Raw genomic sequence first — 11270 nt, 5'->3', positions numbered from 1 at the left:
AAGTCCACACAAACTAATGCACCACTTCACACAAGCCCTTATCATCAACCAAAATATTTAAATCTAGTGAGGATTTCATTTTTTTAGGGTTAATGATTTGATTTTCTTAGAAGCATAGACTTGGTAAAACATCACAACTGCCCTGTGAACTGAAAGTGGCCTTTGCTTCTTTCTTTCCCACCAAGAAAGGAAGCGCACAAACTAGATAGAGAAGAAAAAGCGCGGCATCCCCGTGCACCGCGACGCGGACCCATCTGGCCATGTCACAACATAAGCCGGCCACCTCATCTCGTTACCATCTCAGAAAAATACATTTTGCTCTCCTTTCTTTCCCCCCTTCACCTTTTTCCTCTTCCTCGCGGACCTCGCCTCTCCTCTCCTCCCCTCCCCACGCCTACCCAACCTCTGCGCCAGCATGCTTGCTCCAGCCGTCTACTAGGTTCGCTGCGCGGGAGCCTGGGTCCCTCGCCTCTCCCCGCCCCGCCATGTTTGGAGTCTCGGCCGTCGCCGCCTGGAGCCTGCTCGCCGCGGCTTGATTGATTGGCTCCGCCATTTTTCCTCTGGGTTTTCTAGGTATTCCTTTCTTCCCTGTCAGTATGTTGCCGTAGTGCTATGCGAAGACCGTCCCGCTTCGGGGATTATCCGAATGCACTGCATGTATGGATACGGTGGAGTACTGGGTTTTTTGGTTGGTATATATGCGTGGATATGGCGGTTGTCGGTTCGCATCTCCCAATTTTGGTGCGTCCAACCTGAATTAGGTGTTATGTCACTGGAATTCGTAATTTTTGTTTTGTTTTTGCGAACGAATTCGTAATTGATACAGAATTGGTGTTTCTCGTTGTGAGCTGCCTCTTAGGTACCAGCAAGTGCCTCTTAGATGCATAAAACTTGTCACCAGAAACATTCTTGATCGAATTCCCAGGTTGACTATCGATTTGCTTGCTGCTTTGTATGCTATAGAAGAGACGTGGAATCTTCTTGGATTTTGGGTGGATATGGTGTGCTAAATAGTGCCAAGTTGCCGAAACCATTTATATTAGAATTGCCTACTTGGCTGTGAATGCTGATTGCTGATTTTTTCCTTGATTTTGGCAATAAAAGGATGTGATTAAACAACAATTAATATTGAAAACATACCAAGCCCAGCACATTATATTATTTTCCCATTCCTCTAATGATGGAGTCTGTGGTATATCACACCACCCTTTGAGCTTTGAACTTCAAACCAAATTGTGTTATGTCAACGTACTCAAACTTGAAGGTTTGCACATAATTCTTGTAAAAAGTGCATGTTTTGTATTTGGTTTCTCAACTGGCTGGATTACATGAGTAATACTAAGTGTGTGTTGCATTGACGTGTTGCAACTAAAGTCACCTGTTTTCACTCTGCACCCTTGGCTGCAATATTTGCTAAAGTTTTCTGATTTGCTCTGCAGTCATTTGCACGAAAAGCAATCTGCCGCTTGAAGCAAGATAACCCATGCTTGCTGTTAACTTAGGGAAATATAAGTGGTGATTAAATGGTTGATCAATATTCGGTGCTTCTTTGAGGATGGACGTTTTGACATGGATGCTAGAACCACTCTTTTTTGTTTCTGAAAAAAATGGTCTATGGTTAGTATACTGGCCCTGATTGTATCAAATTTGTTCCACTGAGAACCTATGCTTAAATTGTCATGCGGGCTGTAAGCGCTGTGAAGCTGTTATGCTGAAAGTTGCTGCTTTTCTAGGAATATCTGTCTCCAATTCTTTGCTATTGTTTCTTAAGATTAGCTTGCAAGTCGTGGAGTTGTGTGGTTGGCTCCGTGTGGAATTTATGCTTGAACTATATTGTTGGTTAGGTCTTTATTGGTGCTTTGATGCTAAAAGAGTGGCTTGTGCAAGAATCGATACTGCTTGTTGGTTTTGATTGCTTTATGTCTCTACCTCACAATTCAAGAACGTGGAGTATTTGCCATGTTACATGTGTTTGGGACATGGGTGGTATTCTGTAGGATTTATTTTGCTAATTAGCCTTATTGTTCTTGATTTTTACCTCAGATCAGTTGGCTAACCTGTCGAACTGGCATAAAGCACCTCTGTCCTCTCTTACCACGAAACTTTTCTTTCCTGTGGCTTTACTTTCAGTTTGTTTTTCTTCTAGTTAATACTGAGACTGCATCCCTTATTTACCTTTTTTCAGAGTTGCCAGAGGCATTTATCATATTGTGAAATTAAACTTTGGTGATTCTGATCCGGAAAGGGTGAACGTGTGAATTACAGACATACATGGTAATCATATCCCTTGGCATAAATTTTCCAGCAAATTGATGTGCGATGTTGCACTTGATTGTTTTGGCCATGAGTCATATATTTACTTTAGGAGCAGGTAGCACCTGGGTGAATGCTAGGATTTGGATCTAGGTGCGAGGGGAAGGTGCTACCTCTTTACTAACCAGTCATGGCCATGTGTAGCTGTCTTGTTGTCTTTGACAATTTAAAACAACTAACTGTATTAATTTTGAGTATGCGTTTTGGAGCACAGAAATGATTTTAGAGTATGGGCTGTTTCCAACTGCAGTAAGATTGCAAATGATGTGTTTCATCCAGTTTAATTTAGATACATTTACAATATATTTGTGTTTTCTATCAATAAAGAAGGCATCATCTATAAGTTGTTTGCATGGCAGAACTATCTTTTCGCTGAAATTCCCGTGCCTTACGAGTATTTGGAAATATTGGTAGCCCCCATTTAGTGGCAGTGTTTCTGTGGTTTCAGATGTCTGGCTTTGGTACAAATTCAGCCATTGGTTCTTCGTCTCTCCCTTCTAGAGTTGTGTATAACACAGGTAACGATTTGCCGGTGGAATACATATATGACCAGGGTCTTTCTTATCCAGCTACAAACGGATATGCTTACTATGGAGGTATGTGTTCCTCTAGTTCCTGTTAAACTCCTTTTATGTTTATTTAGTTTGGTGGTCATCATGCATAACTTTTCTGTTTTCTACTTTGGATAGGATTTGAGCCACCTGTTGGATGGAGTGAAAACACTAATTATTGGGGGGTAGATGGTCAATATCTCCAACTGACGGTAAGTGCATATGTAACACTTTGGTTGTTATTGTAATTAATACTGTATACTACAGTATTATTGTATATATTTCTTGACGACTATTTATTTCTGTTTATGTAGAATGACAATCTTCCTTATGTGTATTGCACACCTGGCTATGAATTTTCTTATTCTTCACAAGATCAGTACACTTCCTATATGCCTGGCATGTTCATGGGAGTTGATGGCTCAGTTGTAGGAAGTCAACAGTATTTCACTAATCCATATCAGCCTCCTGGCTCGCCATCTGGTTACTTCCCAGTATATCTCCAGCCCACCACAGATTTGAGCTCAGCCGTTTCTTTGGAGCCTCCTGTATTCAGTACTGGCACATCTGTTGCTAGTAGGCCTGCTAATACTAGCATAAAAGATACACATCAAATGTCTGGAAATACAATGGCTTCTCGGACTGTCCCTTCTGCAAGTCCAGCTATTGGTTCCTCCCATCGTGCTTACCAGAATCAAAGCACGAATAAACCTTCTGATCTGCCAGGTGCTAATGTGGCGAGGCATGACAAGCCTTCAACCTCACATTTGACAGTTCTGGTTGATACTGACAAGGTATTGTGACCAAACTTGAATATTTACACAGTTGAAGAGTTGCACCTTATGCCCCCAAAAGGAAAATATTCATATTATTTTTTAATTCTGCATACTTCTGTCTTTCGTCTTCTACAGTTTATATGTGCTTCTTTGAGCACGTTGGTGCTGAGAATAATTGTATTCCTGTATGTTAATGTTCATATTGCACAGTTTATGGGAATCCATTCTCTTGGGATGTAATTTTAAGTACTGCAGCACTGACTACTGAAAGGAAACTTTTTTATTCCCTATCATATTTTATTGCGTTTAGTTACTTTGTGAATAGAGTGCATTTCTGAGAACTGCATGAACCCTTGCTAGACTACAAAAGAACCACATTAAAAGAAACATTTTCGAAGGACCAGTCTTACTTTTCAAAATGGTGCAATAAACATACCACGGAGCCAAAACCATTTTTATGTCTATTCCCATAGGCCTGTCATGTTGGGCCCACTATACAGACAGAACCATTGCTGTCCCTGTTTTTCTGGGTGGACTTATATGCCACGTAGCCAGTAGAGTGCAGACCAAAGCAGTGCTGGCTGGTAACATGATATAAGATCCGCCACTTGGTCGCGTATTCGCGAGGCCAGGCACTAGTTCTTGCCTCTGGCATCTGCCTCCATGCCAGCAAAATGAGGCTAGCAAGGGTTGTATCTCGGCGTAGTGACTTGTGAGGTCTACTGGAAACTGATGGAAGTGTGGTTTCCTTAAACAGTTTGCAGGAGTAAGCGTGGTTCTTTGAAATTGTTTCTTCAAATATGATTTTGTGTAGTTTAGTAATAAGAGTTATTGCACTTTTCAGAAATTTACCTTTTATATGAAAATTATTTGCTGTCTTATGATACTATTCTTACATAGAGTTCGCTGCGCTGTTTCCTTGCTGTTAAATGCTGTGTATTTCGCTTCAATCATCAACCATTGCTAACTGATCAAAGTATCATGTGCCCAAATATTTCTTAAAACAAAGTATTATGTGTCCAAAACTGTCGCCAAGGATGAAAATCTGATGAAGACTGTTTTTTTATCCAGAATTTTCAGACTGCTTCAGGTATGGGGAGCTCTGGGGACAATGGACAAATTACAGACAGGGCAGAAGTTGCGCCAGTGGCTGCCATGGTGGGTGAAGGTGCCCAATCCAAAGCAGTGTCAAGCAGTGCAGTGAAAAACATTGTGATACATCCTGACCAATATAATAAGGCCGACTTCCCTTGTGATCATCCAGATGCCAAGTTTTTTGTCATTAAATCTTACAGTGAGGATGACGTGCATAAGAGTATCAAATATAATGTGTGGTCCAGCACACCCAATGGCAACAGAAGGCTGGATGCTGCCTACTCAGAAGCAAAAGGGAGTCAACGGAAGTGTCCAATATTTCTGTTCTTTTCGGTGAGTTTTGATGTGTTATTGTTTTATTTTCCTTTTTTTCTTTATGTATGGGTTTGACATACCAACACTTTCTGTAGGTTAATACAAGTGGGCAGTTTTGTGGTGTTGCTGAAATGGTTGGCCCTGTGGATTTTCACAAAGACATGGATTTCTGGCAGCAAGATAAGTGGTCTGGGAGCTTCCCACTGAAGTGGCATCTAGTAAAGGATGTGCCGAATTCCACCTTTCGACACATCATATTAGAGAACAACGAGAACAAGCCTGTTACCAACAGCCGAGATACACAAGAGGTAATTTTTGTTAAAGTGCCAGGATTGATCACAAGAGATTATATACTGTATACTGATGACGTTCATTTCTTCTCCTTAGATACCTTATAAGTCGGGAATAAACATGCTAAAGCTATTTAAGAGTAGTCCAATGACGACATCGATTCTTGATGACTTCCCTTTCTATGAAGGGAGGCAGAAAGCAATGCTAGAACAGAAGCGCAGAAGTTTGGGCAGAAGTTTCGGTAGACTTACTTATGTTCCAGCACTTGTTGCTAAAAGGAGTGTTGTCGTGGAGGGTGAACCTTCTGAAGTAGGTGAAGGCATTAGCAGCAAAGATCCACATCCAGGGAAAACTGGACAGGATAGTGGTGCTTGTGAGCAACCTGACAAGACAAGCCAAACGAAAGATGGAGTGGTTACACAAGTACTGAAAAAGGATGCAGTATCACCTGTTGAACAACCTGAGCATGTAAAAACAGAACGGCATAGCTTAGATGGTATTCATCAACAGAATGAGGGCTGTTCCGTTTCTGTGTCACCAGAAAATGCTGGAAGGGAACATGCTGGCTTGAGCGAACTGGTAAAATCTAATGGAAAAGTTTATAGTGACCGTGAATCACAACCTGTTATAAGCTCAACTGAACCCGATAGTTCTGGACGAAAAGGTCTTTCTCAGGAGTTTGGTGGTCACGGCCCATCAGATCGTACGAAAGGCGGTGCATCTGGGATTACAAAGGATATGAAGGCTACATTGCTCAAGAAACCAGAAGGCTTATCAACTAGCCACATGGATGGGCAAGCAAAAGGCATTGTTAATGAGTCTCCAACTGGTGTTGTTAAGGTTGGCTCGGTGCGCATCAAACTAAATGTGGCGGGGGGCTCGTCGTCTGAGATTATAGGTGATGGTTCCCTTGAGCTGAAGGGAGCAGAGCATACTGAGCAGGGCATCCCAACAAAACTGAGTTAAGAGGCAACTAATTTCTTTTTATTTTCTGGGTGTTGTGACATGTTAGTTTAACATCTCTGTTTGTGTTGGTCGGCTTTAGCTGCTTTTGCTTATGGCTACTGCAGTTGTTTTTTCAGCTTGACGACTGACAGGTTGACATCATGGTTGGTTTGGTTTGGGTATAGCTCCTTTTTTGTTTCATAATCTCCAACAAGTGGTCATAGAGGTATTTGTGGTGAGGGAAAATCGTTTCTGTTTGTTGTTGTGTTGGTCCTCATCAGCAGAGAAGGCATTTGGCACTATTGGGTGAAATGTAATCATATGTTTTTATGGTACCAATATATGGACTATCAGTTGGTGACTGCTGATGACCGGCAACTGTGTTCTCTTTTACGGTATATAATTGTTTTTTTTTATGTCGCGCATGCTTGCCATCTTCCCTTGGAGATTTCTTTTTTAGAGATTCCTTTTGGGATAAAGAGAGCTCCCTCTCTGATTTCCATTAAACGAAACCATAATGTCTTCCTAACAGGCTACCAGCTACTGCGAAAAACATAAACCGGCGATGCATGATCAGAATGAACGCAGTCAGGCTATCCCCAACGGGCCATCCCAACCACAGGAAGGATATATCAGCATATAACACCGATAACCTAGATAAACTTAAGGTTTTGCAAAAAAATAAACTTAAGAAGTTGTCAGAGAATCATCATCCTGGGAAGCCACAAGCCGGATCTCCAGGTCGATATTTATGAACATCAAGACACAATTTACTAATACTATGTTTTTAACCGGCTACCGGTAATTCTTGCAAAAGTCACGCACTAGCACGACGACCGTAGAAGGGTATGAATGATCCACACAACAACAGCTTGGTTTAGTCAAACTGGGAGCTCCGCCTAAGGAAGGAGGGACACTGTCGTCCAACAGTGATCCTAAGCGAAGACCTCCATCCAAGGGTAGCCCTGAAGACTTTTCACCAGCGATTGCCTCATTTTTTTTTTTACAATCCACCTTATGAACTCTTGTTTTCCTAGATCTGTCAGCAAAATAAGCCAATCATGAAGCAACTTGATATCGGCGGCGCGCCTTCGGCTCACTCCAGTGCTTGTAGTCGTACCTAGGTGATTACAGACTTGGTGTAATTTTTCACTTCCACTAGTGTTCTTTGTACTGCCTTACAGACGATGAATAGATCAAAAGTTTTTCTCGCAAAAAATATATAAAAAAATGAAGCAACTTAACATTAGGTTGACAAGAGCACAAGGATCAGTAACCTTGTTGTCAAATATAACACCATTACACTGGTAACCCCCTAGTCAACATGCGCACCACGCCCACGCTCTTGCGACGCATCGCTCCGGCGCCCTCAGCCACCCCCGCCGCCGCAGCCTCCGTTCAGATCCAAGCACAGGCGAGCTCCCCGCCATCACCACTCGTCCCCCTGGTTTCCCCTACCCGCATAAGCACCTAGGTGTCTCAGCAACCCCCACATCGCCGTGACCGGTGGCTGACTCGTCAGATCTGGAATTGCCGGCCAGGGTGACGGCCGGCTCGGGCTCTTCGTTCGTCGTCGACTCCCAGCTCGAAGCCCCCGTGGCAGGTGCCTGTGCGGGGCTACCTCGCTCGGTCAGCTTTGCCATTAATGTGGAAGTGCTGGATTCACCTCCACCACTCCGCATTCATGGCGCGCGCCGGCCCTGTCTTAAGACGGCTTCTGCAGGCGCCTTCAAGACCTGCCGGCGTGCGGCGCGGACGTCCCGTCGCTCGAGCCCCGAGCCTTCCGCTTCCCCCGGAGCGAGCTCCGAAGATGGATGGCATATAGAAAAGGCGTACTGGTGGAGGGCGCTCCCCAGCTACCAACATTCAAGACAGAGGAGGGCAGCGTCCTCTTATTCCCCTCCGAAGCGCAAAGATTTCGTCAAACATCGCCACCGCATCTGTCATCGCTGCCTGGACAAAGGCCACTGCAAAGTTGCCTGCCGGAACCCTCTCAGATGTCAGGCTTGTCGACGCTGCAGACACCGCCCCCGTGACTGCTCTGCCTCGCCACCCTTATGCCATCCCCACCAAGCGGTCCCTTGCCATCTACAGCCGTCGTGGCATCGCCACGGTCAGTTTCAGCTACAACTAAGTCACCGCGTCTGGCTGGTGCTTCAGCTATGCCACCACGCGTCGGAGACCCGAGCCTGCGCCCGGAGGAGGGGCATGTCGTCATCACCTCCACATAGGCCATGGAGGATGTTGCTGCTTCCCTTGCCTCCCTGGGCGCCTTTGTGTGGTTTGGAGGCAGCCGTCCGCGCGTCAGTGCCGCGGAGATCAGGGACGCCATCGCCACTGAGTTCTTCATCGACCGCAACTACATCAAGGTGGTCCCGCACTTCCTGGAAGATTTCTTCATGCTCTTCACGCACCCGCACCACCGCGACCAAGTCACTGCGTCTCCAGGCTGCTTCATCCGCAACGGACTCGACATCCATGCCGCCAACTCGAGGCCAGAAGCAAATGCTGACTCGGTGGAGGTGTCCTACCACGTGCATCTCTGCATTGAGAACTTGCCTCTCAACGCCTGGTGCGATTAGGTCGCAGAGCAGGTGCTTGGACCTAATACTTTCATGGACTACTTCGATGGGGCCACCGTGAAGAGAGAAGATTCATCCTCATTCAATTTGTGGGTGTGGTTTGCAAATCCCTCGGCCATCCCCAAGGTTCTTCGGCTCATAATCACTGGCAAACAAGTTGCGGGCTATAGCAGAGGCCCGAGCGCTGAGATTGGCCGACGGGGCCTCAAGAGGCGCGTCTTGGTGCACCTTGAAACGGTGGAAGACTTCATCCCCGATGCTAGCGGCGTCATCCTACGTCGCCCCCGCTCCTCACACCCGTTATCCCGGCGCCATGGTGTGATCGACGGCGAATCAAGAATGCGCGACCGCCTGGAGGTTGCTGGGCGAAGAAGGGAAGATGACCAAAACCGCGACCGCCGCGATGACGACGATGACCGTGGACGTCGGGGCCGCGAGGACCGCTCCTCCTCCCGGCGAGATAGCTTCTTCCGCAGCCGCTCATGCACTCCGGAGCACCACGGGGACGTGGGCCGCCATGGCTCCCGGGATGGCCACCATGAAGACTGGGGCTGTCGGATATCGGGTTTCGGCAAAACCCTTAAGGTTCGAACTCTGGGGTGCGCGCAAAGATCTTCTCCCTACCGAAACACGGCCACAACCTCATCGCGATTTTGAGCTAGCACGATGAACAACACAAGAGACACGAGGTTTATACAGGTTCGGGCCACCGTTGTGGTGTAATACCCTACTCCTGTGTGCGGTGTGGTGGATTGCCTCTTGGGCTGATGATGAACAGTACAAGGGGAGAACAACCTCGCGAGGAGAGGTGTTCTTGTGGTGGTGGGTGTTCTGCTTCGGAAGGATTCGATCCCCTCCTACTGTGGTGGCTATCTCTATTTATAGAGGCCCTGGTCCTCTTTCCAAATATTGAGCGGGAAGGGAGCCAACAATAGTCATTTCATAAGGGGACAGCTAGTACAAGCTATCCTAACTAAAGGTGGTCTTCGACTGCCAAAGGCACTGGCGATGACGCCGTCTTGGGCTCCACGATGACCTCCGTCCTGCCACTCTGCTGGTCTTGGTCTCGTTGCACCGATATGGAAACCTTTGCCTGATGCCTCGGTACTCCGCGCCTGCGCTTGCCCCCTTTGCACCAAAGAGGAAACGAGGACACTGCGCGGGCTGGCGCCCGCCTGGCGCCTGCCTGGTCTTGATCGTCATGGCTTGCGTCATGAGCTCCTCGCGAGGTACCCCTCGCCTTGATCTCTCCGCCTCCTCGCGAGCCTGCCTGATAAGACCGCCCCTAAGGAGGCCTTGTGTCGTTCGCCCCGCGAGGCTTAGCCCCTCGCGAGGGTCTTGAGCTTGGGTTGATGAAGACGGGCCATACTGGGCCACTACTGAGCCACGCTGTAGGCCACAGGCAGGAAAGTCTGGGGACCCCCGTTCCCAGAATACAGACAGTAGCCCCCGGGCCCAAGGCTCGCTTGGACTTGGCTTAACAACGAAGCCAAAGGGCAAGTGCGGAGCGCCGCGGGCCCCAACAACCTGCGGCCTTGGACGCCGCATGGCGATTGATTGGACGTGGGCGTATCCGCTTCCCCATGTTGCCTCGGCAACTGCCTTATTTGACGAGTCCCTGCTGCATGCAAAAAGAGTCATCATTATCTGTGGTCGTGGAGGCCGACGGTTGGCCTCCCTTGGGCTATAAATGGGGAGAGGCAAAAGTCCCCATTGCACATCTCTTCTTGCTCCGCCTGCTTCTTCTCCTTCCTTGCTTCGGTTGCTTGGAGTTTCCCATGGCGCCCGTGAAGAGGTTCTCGGTCGTGGAGAAGGGGAAGGCTTGCTAGGAAGGGCCTGGTGTTAGGGAACGTAGTAATTTCAAAAAAAATCCTACGCACACGCAAGATCATGGTGATGCATAGCAACGAGAGGGGAGAGTGTTGTCCACGTACCCTCGTAGACCGTAAGCAGAAGCGTTATGACAACGCGGTTGATGTAGTCGTACGTCTTCACGATCCGACCGATCCAAGTACCGAACGTACGGCACCTCCGAGTTCAGCACACGTTCAGCTCGATGACGATCCCCGGACTCCGATCCAGCAGGGTGTCGGGCATGAGTTCCGTCAGCATGACGGCGGGTGACGATGATGATGTTCTACCGACGCAGGGCTTCGCCTAAGCACCGCAACGATATGACCGAGGTGGAATATGGTGGAGGGGGGCACCGCACACGGCTAAGGAACGATCACAAAGATCAACTTGTGTGTCTAGAGGTGCCCCCTGCCCCCGTATATAAAGGAGCAAGGGGGGAGGCCGGCCGGCCCTAGGGGGCGCGCCAAGGAGGGGGGAGTCCTCCTCCTAGTGGGAGTAGGACTCCCCTTTCCTAGTCCAACTAGGAAGGAGGAAGGGGGAAGGAAAGA

At 47.5% G+C, this 11270-nt stretch overlaps 1 protein-coding gene across 3 annotated transcripts; it reads left to right on the top strand.

Annotated features, from left to right (window-relative positions):
* Positions 1–292: 292 nt before the first annotated feature.
* LOC123092302 (YTH domain-containing protein ECT4) lies at positions 293–6657 on the top strand. Of its 3 annotated transcripts, XM_044514035.1 has the most exons (9): positions 310–573; positions 1440–1617; positions 2186–2274; positions 2762–2909; positions 3003–3076; positions 3179–3658; positions 4712–5068; positions 5146–5358; positions 5438–6657. In XM_044514035.1, the coding sequence occupies exons 3-9, from the start codon at positions 2272–2274 to the stop codon at positions 6305–6307; spliced, it is 2145 nt and encodes a 714-aa protein (XP_044369970.1). In that variant the 5' UTR covers positions 310–573; positions 1440–1617; positions 2186–2271; the 3' UTR covers positions 6308–6657. The 3 variants fall into 3 exon arrangements, with proteins under 3 accessions (XP_044369969.1, XP_044369970.1, XP_044369973.1); XM_044514034.1 differs by lacking the exon at positions 1440–1617 and having other exon boundaries at positions 293–573; XM_044514038.1 differs by lacking the exons at positions 310–573; positions 1440–1617; positions 2186–2274 and having other exon boundaries at positions 2744–2909.
* Positions 6658–11270: the final 4613 nt, after the last annotated feature.

The sequence above is a fragment of the Triticum aestivum genome, chromosome 4B (assembly GCF_018294505.1).
Source record: "Triticum aestivum cultivar Chinese Spring chromosome 4B, IWGSC CS RefSeq v2.1, whole genome shotgun sequence".
In the NCBI taxonomy this organism is placed as follows: domain Eukaryota; kingdom Viridiplantae; phylum Streptophyta; class Magnoliopsida; order Poales; family Poaceae; genus Triticum; species Triticum aestivum.
This window is presented reverse-complemented; position numbering and strand designations above follow the sequence as displayed.

What these genes read in the sequence shown, in the direction of transcription:
- LOC123092302 (XM_044514034.1), top strand. An exon ending in GTCAATATCTCCAACTGACG is followed by an intron (nt 3,077 to 3,178) that starts GTAAGTGCATAT and finishes CTGTTTATGTAG; the next exon opens with AATGACAATCTTCCTTATGT. An exon ending in TTCTGGTTGATACTGACAAG is followed by an intron (nt 3,659 to 4,711) that starts GTATTGTGACCA and finishes TTTTTTATCCAG; the next exon opens with AATTTTCAGACTGCTTCAGG.